Source organism: Hyalella azteca, unplaced genomic scaffold, assembly GCF_000764305.2.
Source record: "Hyalella azteca isolate HAZT.00-mixed unplaced genomic scaffold, Hazt_2.0.2 contig6971, whole genome shotgun sequence".
NCBI classification, from domain to species: Eukaryota; Metazoa; Arthropoda; class Malacostraca; order Amphipoda; family Hyalellidae; genus Hyalella; species Hyalella azteca.
Genome location: NW_025937110.1, coordinates 111,487 through 128,226, shown reverse-complemented (window position 1 = coordinate 128,226; position 16,740 = coordinate 111,487). Strand labels below are relative to the sequence as shown.

General features: G+C 37.2%; 1 protein-coding gene across 1 annotated transcript; it reads left to right on the top strand.

The window, feature by feature from the left end:
• The first annotated feature begins 796 nt into the window (after positions 1–796).
• On the top strand, positions 797–11,561 carry LOC108680864 (DNA replication factor Cdt1). The gene is made up of 14 exons (XM_018169782.2): positions 797–1,215; positions 2,647–2,772; positions 3,672–3,851; positions 4,211–4,415; positions 4,853–5,006; positions 5,594–5,713; positions 5,869–6,012; positions 6,246–6,473; positions 6,844–6,931; positions 7,651–7,749; positions 8,530–8,680; positions 8,831–9,072; positions 9,365–9,566; positions 10,030–11,561. The coding sequence occupies exons 1-14, from the start codon at positions 889–891 to the stop codon at positions 10,185–10,187; spliced, it is 2,424 nt and encodes an 807-aa protein (XP_018025271.1). The 5' UTR covers positions 797–888; the 3' UTR covers positions 10,188–11,561.
• The last annotated feature ends 5,179 nt before the right edge of the window (positions 11,562–16,740 follow it).

Sequence of the window (16,740 nt, the reverse complement as noted above, 5' to 3'; positions counted from 1 at the left end):
GTGGAGTTTTCTTTGCTTTTAAGTTTTTAGTGAATTTGCAATTCAAGCAAACGAGTGATATTATTACTGATCTTGAAAATTTTCAACAATAAAGCCTGTGCTTGGACTTGTTAGAAAGCTTGAATACATTGCAAACAAGCTTTAGAACCATCAATTGCAGCAAATGAAACAGGGTAATAACTAAATAAGGGACAATTTTGAGGCCATTTGAGTGTGCTTTGTTAATAACTTCTTACCATGAAACATTTCATAAACAAGTTTGGGGAGTTGAAGTGGAAGTGAGTGGGAACGGGCTAATCCAGAACACTTGAAATAGAACTTGATTGTAAAACATTTGAAGCATGCGAATTGCAAAGTGTACTCATCCTATGATCCTGGATTCCTGGGTCATCCATTACCAACACTCACTAACAGTAGGCAACCTAACCTAACCTAGCTACTCTAATGTGAGGTCCGTCTTTTCCTTTGTAGATGATGTATGTAGATGTAGAATAAATGACATTTTTTGTGATTTTTACTTAATTTTCCTTTATTGATATGATATTACCAGATCCATACATTATTGTATTATTAATGTGATATAACCAATTTACCATATCCATGGACATGCCATTGTGCATTTAAAACGACCTTGTCTACACAAAGAACAACGCAGTATTGCTTGTTGTTTCATATAATAGCATAGCGGTTCTATTAAGCCGTAGGCCTGTCTCCTATTCTTAGTGTGTTTAAGTTTTTTAGAGATGCCCATTCCAACTTGTATATAGGTACCTGCTACATTTATTCACTTTTTTTCAGGTTGTACACCCACATGCTCATTGATGAAAGCTTTCCCCAGTCACTGGAGTTCATTGATACTTAATCTGTTCAAATAGTTTAAGCTTTGAGATGGCTTCAACACAACCAACGCTCAATGATTACTTCAAATCTAAACGTACCTCTCAAAGCCAGCTAAAATCAAAGATAGGAATAGAAAATGGTGTTACAAACAAAAAATTGTTAGAGAATTCTAAATTGGGTTCTTCAATCATACCCATAAATGGACAAAAATCTATAGTGTCAGATGTGGCTGTGATTACACTCCCTGAAACTCAGAAACCTAAACTTTCCAGAAAAAGTAAAACTATTGTTCGAACTAAAACCAATTTGAAACCCAATTCAAGTTTAGAAGATGTCTTGCAGAAAGCTGCTCAAAATAAGTCAGAGCAGCAAATGGTGAGTAAAGATGCTAATATCTGTTCTATTCTAAAGTTGTGCTATCCCTATTGCTTTCTTGAGCAATTGATGATCATTATATACATAGTATGTATATAAATGTAGCAGAATATCTTTTTGTTGCATTGTTTATAAATCATGTTTTTTATTTATTTATTGGATAAAATTTAGTTTGGATAAAATCTCCACTTTTATGGAATCTTAGTCCTAAAAAACCATGATGGTGAAATTCAAATAATTAAAGTTTACCTGCATATGCAAAAATTTGAGTTGAATGTGTGTATATATACTTGATTTTGTAATTTGAGCTTCCACCTGTGCTTTGCCATGAAGCTCAAAACTGAAAGTTCTTCATGAATGATATGTTTGCAGGTACAGTTCCATTATGTAACAGGTTGTTTTCTATGTATCTCTTATATGAATGGTAATTAGTATGACCTGAGGGTGGTTCTTCTGTAGCGGGATCCGAGGATATAGAGGAACAGCGTAAACGATTATATAATATACTTGTAGGATTATAGTTTGGCTCACAGTTTAGGATAATCTAAGTTTATAAGTTGGAGCTTTAACAATGATGTCTTCGGCGTCCAGTTGAAGTAAATAAATGAATGAGTCTAGAGTGTATCTGCGGGGCGTTCTCCACTCAGAGTCTCAGACGTTTAGCTAGTGTTACTGTCCTGTTTGACATGGACAGGAGCAATGGGGTATACCATAGTGGTCCTCGCCCAAGACTGAAGTTAATCGCTTGAGACAGAGCTTTTATAGCTTCGCTATCTGACGTCACCAAGGGCGTGACTTAATAAACAGGGAAGGCAAACAAAAGGAAATGTTTATGAACATATCGAAGTGAAGGAGATTATTTTTCATCAAGGAAGATATTAATGAGGAAATATCCAGGGACAAATGGTATAAATATTGTTACCTTGCAATCATGAGCCAGCATTTCCCAGTCTTCCTTTAATTTTGCCTTCTTGCTTATCATGGCTCCACATCATGTGAAAAATGACATCACTGACCTATATATACAGTGATATTTTAGCTATATGCTTTTGCCTTGAAATTCTCTACTAAATTTGGAAGTCAAACACCCATTCTAAACCCATGTGTTACCAAAGTAGTTACTAAAAAGTTTAGCATGTCTCCAATCTTGTAGTACAGCATGGCCAAAGTAAACAATCATGACTTTTCTTCATTAAGAAAGTGCCAGAAATTCATGGTGTAGAGGCTAAGAAATAAATGAATTCAGTTAAATTTTTCATGGGATTATCTATTTTTTATTCACCACCTAGATGGGTTGTGTTTGAGAAGCAAGTTATTTCTGATTTTTGCCTAGTATGCAGTCTTGTTTGACTGTTCTGTTCTGCACTCTTATGATTATCGCAGAAGAAATGCTTGAAATATCAATTTCAATGTTAATAATTCTTATTCCAGGTTACTAGTGGTACTTGTACAAGCAAGAGGCTCAGAACTTCTGATGAAGATGGGAATGAAGTCATTTCTGCAGAACTCTCTCCTGCAGCTGAGAATGAAGACAACATTCAAACTCCTACAAAACAGGTACATAGCTAAGTGTTTATCCACTGAAAAGTTATTTACTCAATAGCATTGAGGACGTGATAGTAGGAAACATTGGTAACATTTACTTGTAGAAATTCAAGCACCCAAGAACTGCTACAAAATCATTGTGTATATGAAATCATAGGCTAAGAATAATTCTGAATTGTGAAAACCTTCATTAACCCTTTTTTATATACATTATGTACACAACTGAAAGGTTCTCCAATTTCCATCATAGATATTGCCCTGTATATTCACCTGTCTGCACTTTTTTTTTTACTTCAGATGCGACTTCATTAGTAGGTATCTCATTGCAGCAATTGCATTATAATTGGAATATTATCTTTGATCCTTTATGTCCAGTTAAAGCATGTCTTTAAAAATGTCCTGATCTTGGACCTGGATGAATTCCTAGAGACTTGATTCACATTCTGTAACCACAAAACTTTTTTCAAAATGAACTAGCAGGTTTGCTAACAGTTCTTAACAGTGGATGCCAGAGTTAGGTATTGAACTGAGGTAGAGTTCATGTTCCTTCATTGTGGTTTTTAGGGCAAATGTATTGTATTGAGTTGTTTAATGCTAATATTTTGCCATGTTTATTGCTATTGGCTTGTGTGTTTTCATGGTTCATAGTTATTTTTTTATCTTCATTTGGTTGAAATTACTGACCTAAAACATAGATTTATGGAGAAATTTCTTTATCAGAACAACACACTTCATTTCAAGTCTTTTTATCAAGCATTCAATTTTTCATTGTGTTGTGCATTCAATTAATATCCAAATTTAAGGCTTGAAACTTCCTAAATAGATACAAGACATTGTGGTTCATAATTTTATGAATGGGAACTCTATGAAACTCGCGTTCTGTAGTTTGTTCATTGTTATTTTGTGTTCAGGTTAATGTGGAGGCTTCTGAATGGCAGCAGCGCAAGAGACACAAGCCTGACTTTGTGGCAAGTGATGTGGTCACTCCAGAGACCAGCAAATCTGATCCCATGCCTACATGTACTACTCGAGGCTCTGCACGCAAGAAGTTGGTAATGGAAGAAACCAAAGAAGCTTCTATCAAGGAAAATGTGAGCATATCTGCTTTGGGTTATAAGATAGTTTCTCATGTGATTGAATAAATAGTAAATCTGTCATTAAGTTTCGAGTATTTGTTTGTGCGCATCTCGGCACTAAAATGTTGCTCTTGTTGGTTAAGATTCAAGTCAAATATAATCAAGACGAAAATATAATCAGAAGAGTGATGGAATACCTATATCAGATTTGCCTTTTTATAATTTACTGGTAAACTTTCCAATCCATTAAGAAAGGTTTTAAAATAAGTATCAATTGGCAAGGTCTAAATACCCAACTGAAACCAGTTTTTAAAATGATTTGAAATTGCGCCTCTTAATAATATTAGTTCTGAAAATATTTTGTTGCCCCTCAGGGGCCTGCCACTGGCAATAACCTTCATCTAAGCAAGTGCAAGAAACTCTCCGAGTTACGGGCACAGTTACTGAAGGTCCGACAGTGTGAGCGCCAACTAGAACAGTTCCGTAGCGGCGTCATAGAGCCGGCCCAGCTGGAGGCGCAGCAGGCTGCTGCCTTGATTGCCAAGCAAAAGGGATTGCCTTCTTCACCAAGCAAAACAGGTTTGTAAAATTCTTGCCTACTTTGCAAATATAAACTCTATCATATTTACTCATATTTTATTATGAAGTACATATAAACAAATCTTGTTCATCAGTATTTGAACATGGATGAGCAATTTCATTGATAGATAATTAGGCCAGGAATTGTTCTTATTGGTTATTGCTAAATTCTGTATCATAGCTAACTTGAATATTGTAAATTTTCCATTAAAATTTTAGGTAATGCATTGCATATGTACTGTGTACCTACTCATTAACTGGAGTCGTTGGTCATATCCTATATGTACATTGAACCTCTAAGAAAAACCAATTCATTTACTAGAGGTATCAAATTGAGCTAAAAGTTTGTCTCTAATTCGACGATAATTTTGGTAAAACTGAGATGGGGAGTTAATATAGTGTGTGCCTTCATACATCATTTGAATGAAATTTTGTAGGGTCTCCCCTGAAGATGGCGTCACCGAGGAAGCTCTTCTCACCGCACAAGGAGCTCGCGTTGCCCTACAAGGCGGCACCTTCCCCCCGACGTCGGCCTGTCAATCCTCTACTTGAGCACTTCTCATCAGCCCTGGAGGTCGAGGTTCCTCTCAGGTCAGTTGCTCTCTACACAATTATTCTTTCAGATTATTTTCATGACTATGCCATGAAGTTTAGAGTGCAATTTTGTCCCTTTCCCTACATTAACTTAAAGGTTATTCTATCTTAATTAAATGAAAACTTATTCAATTCCTTTCCAGCTGCAATTTTTCCATGTTATCCATTAGTATTATTAACCACTTTCTTCAATATTAATATACATTTCTGAACTTTCATTATGTCTTGGTGTTAGCGTTGGTTTGCAAAATGTTGGTCTAGGTATTTATGCACTGTTTATTGCACGAATTCAGTTTTGCAGTACTCGAAACTCCAGGAGAACTACGAAATATAACTAGGCCAATTGTGTTCAGAAACAACCCCTGATGAGGCTAAATGCAGCTAATTCTCAGCTGCAAGAGTCACAATAGCACTTCTATATAATTGCTGCATATTCGTCTCGTTTTATTAATTACTTTACATTACATGAATTTACTTCAGTCGAACATGTACTACCAATATACCAGTTTGTCATAGTATACTAGGACACGGTATTAAAATTATGACGTTTTTAGTGGCTTGATAGTAAAAGATATTTGCTGCAGCCCAGTGAAGACACCTTGCAAGAGTCCCGGCAAAGAGCTGGGAGCGGTCCCGGCCTATGAACGCTTCCACCATCTTGTGCAGTCGCCTGCTGCTGCTCCCACTGCCACCACTTCGCCCAGGTAAATCTATAGATTATATTCTTAACACCAATGATTTAAGGTTGCACAAGTAAGTCTAATCTGCTGTTTGAAGCTTGACCTGCTACATGATTTTGTTTTTTAGGTTTTTTGTTTCATTTTGAAAGTCGTTTAAACTATTTGGTTCCCAATTGCAGCTCGGAGCTTGGCCTGCCGTACCACTACAGACTGCTGCGCGAGATGTTCCGCGCTGTTGACACAGTCGTGTCACTCATGCATAACAGGCACGAGGTCATCACTTTCAGTAAACTCAAGCCTGCAGTGCAGCAAATGATTAGGAGGTCAGTAATATGGTTCACAGTTTTCTAACAAGAATGAAACCTCGCTGGTTAGTACCTGCGATCGTTGATGGAACTGAGCTGTGTTTTTACTGCTGGCTGCATTTGTCATTTGGAGTTCATATTTTGCATTTGTCGCAAATTTGGAGTTCATAAATTACAAATCTTGTTTAATTTCTCATTTTAAACATCCTCTTTGAGACGGTCCTACGAATAATTTCTGTATGTTTCTTCAGGACATTCCAGGAGCGCAACCTAGGCCAAGTGTCTCGAGTGTTCCCTCTTGCATACATATTCAGGCAAGACAAAGTGCGGCCCGGACCAAGCATCACCCAGGAAAACAACTCTGGATACCAGCTCACAATCACGGCTAACCTCGACTACAAAAATCAACACAATTCCAATTCTGCTGTCACATCACAAAATCAGGATCCTCCTGTTGCCCGCATGAACCTCATGACCAAGTAAATATCATTCAATTATTGCACTGACATTTCAGAATAAATCTCGCAAATTTCTATAATACATGAATTTAACTAAAATTTGTGGACATAATTTCTTTTTTTTTCAGCTTGTTGTCAAAAAATTATTTTAGGTTCTTCCTGACCATTCAATCGAATATGCTGTAAAATTGCTTTATTAGTTCAGAATTCTGTAGGTGTTATGTTTCGTTTGACCAGTATGTAAAAAGCCATATGCGATGGAGTCAACATCAATTACTTCTACTATAATAGCCATACTGGTTTTAATGATGCTTTTGAACATTTTCCAGTTAACTTGTTAGTACACGTTTGATTTTGTAAAAAAAAAATAAGTTTTTTCTAATTTTGCCAGGTTTGACTCGCCTGCAAGCAGCAGCAGCCGCAGCTTGTTCAAAGAAGAGCCTCTGAGCAACTCTGGAACAAATGGCAAGGATCCCACAGTCAGTTGAGACAAATAACGTATCTGATAAGACGTTTCACATTGTAAGATTTTTTAATATTATATATACGATATGAACAAGCATTTATCAGAATTTTGGGAGCTGCATTCCAAAAAGCCTCAAGTGGCGAATCAATCGACTTTTGCAGCGAGTTTTATTTCAGTTGGATAGAATGCAAGAAAATCAGAAAAATAGTTACTAAATTATTTTAGTTCTTGAATTGATTCAGTTTTTGTTTCATTTCAATTCTTAAACAAATTCTTGTTTAATTGTCTTCCCTGGTTATCATTTCTTATCTTCAAGAAAACATATTGGCTGAGCGCCCTATATGTTCATCTTTCCAGCTTTATTAAACTGATAGCTCTTCTTGCTGGATGACTTTTGGTTGAATGCCCTAATGATATTATATTATCTTATTTTTAGGTAATATTATTACTCGATTAGGGGTTACACAATGACGAGGTTTGGGATAACATGATTAAAAATTCTCAGGAATTATCACGCCCGGCCAGCGCTGGGCTAACCTTATACCATGTTTAAAATTTCATGTTCATTCAAAAAACATAGTCGTTCAAGACACAGTAGCATTCTAACCCAGTAACTAATTTTGCTGCACATTCTCTGAGACTCCGAAGGCTGCGAGAAACTAAGCCTATTAAATTGGTGCCTGAGCACCAATTTAATAACAATAATAACGTTAATGACCAATTTCGCGGCAGTTTCGGAAAATGGATTCTTTGGTGCTGGTGGAGCGCCGTGCGTTCTTCCATGAGGCGCTCATCAAGATCGTGCATCGTCATCACGTCGAGTTTCTCAAGGTGAGCGCTGAGTTGGACAGCAATCATTAATGTTGAATTTTTGCGCTGGTGTCTGTGTTGTCATTTTTTTTGCCCATAATTTTTCGCGAAATCATACTTTTCATCTCAACTTTTGAGGGCTGCCAATTCTTTGTTATTTTTATGTTGCCACTGTCGTTTTTGTTTTTAAATTCAAAGTTGAATAACAAATTTTGCTCGTAATATCTGTTTTGTTGTCGTATTTATGTTAAACTTGGTTCAAGCAGTCTATTTTTGCTTGTCATTTTTGCTTCCAGGTTAGATTTTTAACACGTTTTTCTTAGCTTAGCTTCGCGTTTGTTTGTTTGTTTGTTTGTTTGTTTGTTGTTAACATTGACAACGAAAATTAGCCCACTTCTGATTGCTCTAGAGATCTGAAATTCGGCATACAGGCTATTTTCGCCTAACAATTTCAGATACGATCATAAAAATTACTTGAAAAAACTTTAAAAAAAAATACGTTTTTCTTGTGGACTAAAAAGTAGAAAATAAATTATGACTCGCCCCAAAAAACGTGTGTCGGGCAGATTTATGATTAAAGCGAAAAGCACACAACACACGAATTTTGCGAAAATTTGATGGTGAATGTACAGCCCGACCCACGTTTTTTGGGGCGAGCCATAATTTATTTTCTATTTTTTAGTCCACTGGAAAAACGTGTTTTTTTTAAGTTTTTTTAAGTAATTTATTAATCAATATATGAATGTTATTGTATATTAATATTGATTTTCCATCATCATTGAGTGCTTGTATCATTTTCAGAGCCTTGAACCAAGCGTCGAAGTGACAGACGTGAGCAGCATACGGCGCTGGCACCCTCAGTTCTCTTTAGAGGACGTGCCTGACATAAAACCTGCCCCCCTCCCCCAGCCTCCAACCACCCAGGTGCTCTCCAACGCCACTCACGTCCTTGGTTGGTACCCCTTTCTGGTGCTTTCAAGTGATACGGGTTGTTTGTTGACTATTTTCCCACTCGTTATGTACCTTTAACTTTGCTTTGAATATACAGATTGTAAATATAGTTATGTTTTATTTGTGGACCATTCGTTCCATGCGTCCCCAGGTGTTGCCCGGGACCTGTTCAGCAAGAACCCTCGGCTTGAGGCCGCTGTCGAGCGCGCTGCCGAGAAACTCTCATCCGCATCTGCTCCTGCAAGTTCAGCCACTCCTGTCAATGAGTCTAAAGCAAGCCTGCCCGCTGTTAACCCTGACCTGGGGAAGCAACAGAAACCCCAAGGGACGCCCACTCAGAACAAAGACGTAGCTCTGGCGCTGAGAGGAATCTCGGTTTCTCTTCTGGAGAAGGTACATAAATCTCACGTTATTTTTTATTAATGGGACTTTTAGTATGACAGTTTGAACGGGAAATTTCAAACATTAATAAAAATTAGTATTGATAATTTATGAAGTGTTCTAGTGCATGGCTTAATTATAAACTCAATTCTATTTTTATTTCTTGGCAGTATTTCAATCAGCTGCAGGGTTGAACTTCAGGTATATAGTTTAAACGGTGATTTAATACAGATTATTTTTAACGGTGATTTTTATCCAAATTCTGTTTGTTGAAACGATGATGCAACACTGAATTTATACGCAGATCCGCGCACGTGAGGCGGCGGCGGCGACGCGTGCGATGGTGCGCAGCGCGGGAGACACTCGCTACCTCGAGGTGCTGAGTCGCTTACCGGAGCTCGCGCGTATCCTGCGGCACACGCTCGTCGCAGAGAAGAAGGCTGCCCTGCACTGGCAGGATGCTATAGCCAGACTCAGGGAGAGCCATTCTGGCATGCTCACTGTTGGTCAGTTTATATGCTCATTGGAAACGTAAGCGTGTTTTCTAACGCGTCTTACCAGTTTGTAAAATTATATCATTTTAGTTAACATTTGCCAGACATTTGCTCTTCTTGATCAAATTAAATCAAGGCAGTTTTGAATTTTGCCAACTTTATTGTGTTTAAAGTACGTGGTGTTGCAGCATGCTCCAGACAGGCCTGCGGTTTGCAACCACTTATTGACAGTGTTCTAAGATCCTACTATTGATCATTATTGTATGACAATGTACAAGACTATTCTTCGTTAATGTTGTTAAGATAAAATTTGAAAACTAGTGGTATACACTAAACCAGCCAGGTTAGCCAAAGCTAATTTTTTTCTAGAAATATTGATTCTTGCTTTTTTAAGTTTAATGAATGTTTAATGACTGATGCTAATAGGCATTAAATATTTCTGAAAAGATGCTTCTACAAAGCTCTGTATTTTCAGGCGAAGTTGAGGAGCACTTGGAGGCTCTGCTGAAGGAAGTTCCTGAGTGGGTGAGCAAGCACAAGCTCAGCTCCGGCGTCTTCCTCAAACTCAACAAGAACAAGGACATCAATGTCATCGTCGACCAATTAAATGCCACGCTCAAGCAAAAGAGTTGATCAACCTAATCCCTTAAGAACAACAAAGAGCTGATCAACCTAATACTTTACGAACAACAAAGAGTTGATCAACCTAATTCCCTTACGAACAACAAAGAGCTGATCAACCTAATCCCTTACGAACAACAAAGAGTTGCCAACCTAATCCTTACGTACAACCTAGTGCCTTTTATAATTTTTGACAGTGGTGGCTTGCAGTTTCGAGAAGAATGTCTTCTAATTTGTGCCAGAATCAGGATGATAGATTTTTGACATCCCTGCATGCGAAATACTTGATGTTAATTTAATTTCCTACAAAATAAGATTTGCTCACAATTGATGAACAATTATCCCTGCATGCAAATATAAATTCAATTTTGGATTAGTTTTGACGTTGGTTCGTTGATTCGTCTGAATGTATTTTTATTGTTTGTATGTAATCTGTGTGGTATTCTAAGGACCTGCATGATGTTCTAAACTGACGTAGTCTTGTGTCAAGCATTAACTTAATTAAAGTCAATTAATGACATTTAGTTTTAGGTTTGGTGATCTCAACGTACGCCTCACGTCGAAAGCAAGTGATAGCTCATTAACGAAAAGGCAGGTTTGTTTTATCACCCAGATTTTTCCATTTATCTTTGTGTATTGTAAACAGCAGCAATAATTTATATCCACTTTTTTATGCGACAACAGAAATTATCTGCCCCATTGCTTTGAAAGCTATTTCATTTACACTGCCAATAGAGTGAGCTTCATTATTCTTGATTTTGTTTTGTTAATAAAATTTTGTTCATTCATTTTTATTTATTTATTTTTTTTTTTGTCAATTCACGACGTCTTATAAGAAGTCGTGAATAAGATTTTTTTTACTATGATCGAGTGTTGAGTGTTGAATTCATCCAACGGTGAAGATAGATCAATTCATGGCGAATTCATTCATTATTTTCCTTATTCAGAAGCATTGTTATAAGCCTTCATTAGTCGTTATCAACTTGTAATTACTGGTAATTAGTGAATAAGCATCGTAGGACTTCATTATTGATAATAGTATAGTCCGAACCTTGATGGTTTGTCTCCTAGATATCGATTTGAAAAAAAAATTTTATGTTCTATTGATAAGAAAAAATTACAAGATTCTGCGCTTGACCTCCAATGAGGCTCGTGTAGCCGTCATGCTGCTTCACGAAATTGAGCGCTCATCATGCCAAGCAAATCATAGAGGTTACGAAGAATTCGAATTACAAACATAATTCTGACGGTGAATCGTACAAGTTAATGTAGAGTTGAATCTATTGTAATTGATTTGTCAGTACATCCATGCATGTTTGAGGCTGACACGTAATTCTAGTTTATTGATGAAATTCAAAATAATTTCAAATATAGGAATATCACTTCGGATTTCTTTTAATTCCTTGATAATTTTAAACTTTCGCAGTTCACTTGGGTTGCCACTTACCTCGTCGTCGAATCTTCATGTGACCTCATCGTGTCCGTATAACTTTTTACCAACTAGCCTATTGAGAACCTTTGGTTCTACATGTGAGTTATTTTATAAGGTCAAAGTTCTGCGGTTGTTGCAATTTTTGTGGATTGCAAAGGGGCTGTGAAGATTGGTAGTCCTCGCCTCATCCGCAGCTACCTGATTGAGCACTGCGTGTCACTGACAGTACTGCACTTCATAGCGGACTGTCAAAGTTACAGTGACATGACAAAACTGTAAACTAAACACACTCGTGTCACTGACAGTACTGCACTTCATAGCGGACTGTCAAAGTTACAGTGACATGACAAAACTGTAAACTAAACACACCCACCCTACATCAAGACAAGATGCTTGCCAGAATGCTGAGGGAGGACCCACGAAGCAATTAAGAACCGTTCATCTTATACAATATTTTATACTATGCAACCTGCTAACAGAGATCTAGCATGATTCTATGATGGCACCGCCGTTTGACCATATACCAGAAAACTTAATTTGAACCGAGACCAAATTTTACTTGACATTAAAGACGCTACATTAACAGAAGAGATGAAGCCGAAGCGGACACGCGTTTCATGAGCGGAGAAATTAATCCCAAATCCCTTTGCTTCCACCGAAGAGATGCTAAGGACGAACTGAAGACCGTACCTCCATCGCGAAATATTCATCTGAAGCGCTAGTAAACCTACTAATAATTATCATTTGTTTTATCTTGGCGTCAAATATCATCTTTAATTAATTTTTGTTGAGGACTTAATAACTTTTATACTAAAATCTTTTCAGTCACATTTCATATTGCAAGGGACATGGAAAGATTGAGATATCGTCGCGAGTAGACAAGACAGTGCGATATCGTCTCGTCGCGAGTAGACAAGACAGTGCGATATCGTCTCGTCGCTAGTAGACAAGACAGTGCGATATCGTCTCGTCGCTAGTAGACAAGACTGCTATAAATTGTATCTGCCTCACCTTATTAAGCTAAGACCTGTCTCTTATACACATCTAGATGTGTATAAGAGACAGAGACAAGACAGTGCGATATCGTCTCGTCGCTAGTAGACGAGACAGTGCGATATCGTCTCGTCGCTAGTAGACAAGACTGCTATAAATTGTATCTGCCTCACCTTATTAAGCTAAGCCTTACTCGGCTCTCAGGCGAGTTACTGCGATAGTGAACGAGAACGTTAGCAAAGAAATCTTTTATGTAAATTTCCGGTACTGCAAATCCGGTGCCTGAATTAAATAATTCAGTCTATTCATTTGATTTGTAAGGAATGTGATACAAGATGCTGAGGATAGCAATGATTTCAAAAAAATGTGAAGATATTTTGTTTTTCTACGTTTATTTTTCAGTATTTTTTCACGAACTGGAATTTTATCGATATAATAATATGTCAAAACAATTTCAAATATGCAATAAATTCATATTGTATGCAACAGGAGATGGGACACCGTTTCTCATACTCGTGTTAATTAGCTTGTACACTAGAGTACAGGGTGCGCCACAGAAACTTACTTATTTGAAAAAATTCCTGTGCGGTTAGTTGGTCGGGTAGAGGGGCGAGAGGGGGTGCATCTGAAGTACCTCAAGAACAACATTCGCGACGTCATTGCCAAAATATCGATTGATATGCTGCATAGAGTGGAAACCATTATGAAAAAAGCGACTTCATTAGTTTATGCGCAATGGAGGCCGTCATTTATGAGATTTAATTTTCAAAACTGTATGAAAAAAAAATTTCGGATACTGTTTTCTCGAATAAAAAAAATTTAAAACAATAACTGAATTACATTTGTTTTTATTGACCTTTCAAATAAGTAAGTTTCTGTGGCGCACCCTGCATATATTGAGCTTCGCCACTGGATGATAACAAACGATAAAAAAATAACCACAGTCGAACTTCGCTCAGAAACATTTTCATTCCTCCACACTTATTTTATCTACATCGTTAAAAAATTTGCATTTTTAAAAAGCTTCGAAGTATTTTCAGCCTTAGTTCGGATAGCACGTACATAATAGGCCAAAGAACATTTTAATATAAAAAAGAAAAAGCTCGTTATTTTCCACTAAAAAGAATTTTAGCTCTTGACGCGAGCCTCGCCCGAAGCTTTGCTCTCGTCAATGCCAACGCCAGGATACCGCAGTTAACAGCTTTAAACCGCTGACATTTCTTCACTAATTCGACCTTCACAAAAACATAGAAGTCTTAAATGAAAACACCTGTGCTAGCTCTGCGTAATAAACAAGGAATCGTTAATTGGGTAAGGCATTGTAATTTTTCCGTCAATATTCCGTAATTTTTCCGTAACGCTACGCAATCGGGAACCTACGAGTGCTACCGAGTGTCAAAACTTGCATTTAAATACTTAATATGCACACAAAATTTTATAAGGCTCTCGCATTTTACTGCACAGAGACAACAATGAATAAAGCCTGGTATATTAACCTGAGCATGCACTTTCGGAAATTCTACTAGAAATCAATTTGGCAGAAAAGTAATAAAATGTGACATGCTGTATAATTTATGAACGATGATTAGTTGAAAGTGGCCTTCAATTAACGTACAGATCGCCGTCCAAAATCAACATACGTCGAGCCCGGCGCTCCTTAGAGGTTCGTTAGCACGCTTTCTCGTTAATCAATTTCAGTTTAAGATTGTTTAATGTGCACGCTGGTGACGATCAATCAATCGTCAATAATATTGTATCTACCCGAAGATGAACTGCACAGCTAATTACTGACTTCAGATAACCTTCATGTCTGGCATCCGTAACATAAAATTATCTTCAAAGATGTTGACTTCGCTTAACTAGAAAGCGCAGTTACTAAGCTGGAGGGTTTTGATGCGAAATTCCACTTATTGGTTTTAATTATTCAATTTATGCAATGGGAGACGAGGTACACTGAAACATGAATAATAAGCTATTAGTGTAATTTGACTTCGAGACACTTCTTTCGGAATTTTTCCTCACTATTGTGACAATTTTCATCCATTCTTGAGCTTCGGTGACATAAATGCCGAATTCGGTGTCTAACATTTTGTTGAATATTTTTCGTTCTGTAATTTCTTTTAATATGGAAATAACGTTCAGACCGTGTTCGTTGCATTGGAGAACATTTTAACCTGGTATCTGCATTTAGATTGTTGATCAACGCCTCAGGCTATAACTTGCTAACCATGTCCCTCAAGGATCAATGATCCGCACTTTTTTTACGAATTACACATGCAGTAAGAAGAAGGTGATAGTTTCTTCCACCTGCGTACATATTTACTGTATATTTACCATCTTCTTATTCTGCATAACTATTCGTATCACCTCTCCATTACCTCATTAGTTTATAAATTACGTGAGATGGTAACGATAGCCCGAAGCAATGTCTTTTATTGACAGGATTCTAATCAGACGAGACACGTTGTCAACAAGACAGCGACACGCAATGCGCGTGACGCACACACACGGGCTTCATTAACTGCCCTCGCATCTATTGGCTGCCCTCGCATCTCTTGGCTGCCCTCGCATCTTTGCCCTCGCATCTATTGGCTGCAGTCGCATCTATTGGCTACCCTCGCATCTCTTGGCTGCGACCTTGACTAGCGCCAACTAAATACGTCGTTGCAACGCACGCAGCGTGTGCGTGCTGCAGTAGAGACACATAGAAAATCGGAAGCCGGAACATTATCTGGAAGCCTTATAAAAATTTTAGTAGTGTTTGTGGCGACTTTTTTCGTCCCTTGCAAAAAAATTTGGATTGTAGTCATAAATATGCAGAGTTTACTTTTAACATTCAATAACGTTTGCTCCCGGTCTCTGATATCTCAACGATTATTTTTTTAGATGTCTCCACCTCTACCTTAAGGTTTGTGTCAACCTGAAAGTTGTCTTTCTGACTGACCAGCTTTGCTTAAGTTTGCTTGCTTAATACAAATCATCATCATTAAGAAAGAAACTGACTAAAAGTATAGCCAAATGACATTTTTTTTATAATTTATATATATATATATATGATTTAATTATTTATAAACTTCAAGTGTTAGTTTTTTTATATCAACGTGAATTAGTTCTTTGCACAGTCAATATATAGTCTTCGTTTAATTCAACTGTACCATTTTGCTAATAAATTTCATTAATCATAGTTGGTATGTATCCGTCTCTACTAAACTCGGCATGAACACGAATGCAAAATAACATAGAACTTCTCGGGCCTCCTCGCCTACAAATTAGATCCATATTTCTCTAACGCTTTAAGGTTAGCCTCGTTCCTTGCAGTGAGAAACAATCAAGTCGCAAAGTCGCCACTGAGAACCTCTTTTGAGGAGAAAAATGTCCTCAATCCCTCAGTATGTCAGCGACGGAGGGATGCCGTCTCTTTATTCCTCAGAATCCCTCCCCCCCCCGCTAAACTTACCAGAATCAATGCAATGTCTAATTTCCCGCTAGCAATTGGCATCAACTCTATTCCACCGCACTATCTTTTTTAAAACATTATATATTATGTATAAAGGCTGACTATAATCCTTTTATACAGGCTGCTGACCATACTCATTTCATGGAAGTCGCACAGCATACATTTTAATTTTCAATGTTACTCTCTATTTCACATCCCAAGGGAACGCACTATTACTAGTTTGTAGGTATTTTTTTTTTTGCTAGTTTCGTTTAAATTTGTAAAATTGTCTTCGTTTTAATTAATTGAACTATCATTGCAGATTAGACTCCCTAATTGTATTTAAGTAGCGTCTATATATTTCTGTTATGTTCATTTTAGAAAATTTACTTATTGTTAGATAAATTTCCAGATTAAGCTTCTTCGCAACGAAACTTGGTTGCCATCGGTTGCCCAAGGTTGCCTATGATTCTTCAAATGTATATTTTAATCCGTTTCTGGTTAAGTTTAATTTCTTAAAGGCTTGCAAAAACATTTAATTCAAAATAACTATTGATCTTGAAGAGTTCTAAAATTCTTCGGAAACGTATAGTTTTAGAGCTTTTTTAAAAATCGAAGACGTTAGCTAGTGCTACTTATGTCATGGTTAAATCAGAACAATGGTAAGGTTAACGGTTATGACCTAACGTGTTAATTGACAGTAA

Bases quoted from the DNA above. Each gene is read 5' to 3' on its own strand.
- LOC108680864 (XM_018169782.2), top strand. From the start codon at position 889: ATGGCTTCAACACAACCAACGCTCAATGATTACTTCAAATCTAAACGT. The intron at 3,852-4,210 runs GTGAGCATATCT...GTTGCCCCTCAG, and splicing joins AAGCTTCTATCAAGGAAAAT to GGGCCTGCCACTGGCAATAA. The intron at 9,073-9,364 runs GTACATAAATCT...ATTTATACGCAG, and splicing joins CGGTTTCTCTTCTGGAGAAG to ATCCGCGCACGTGAGGCGGC.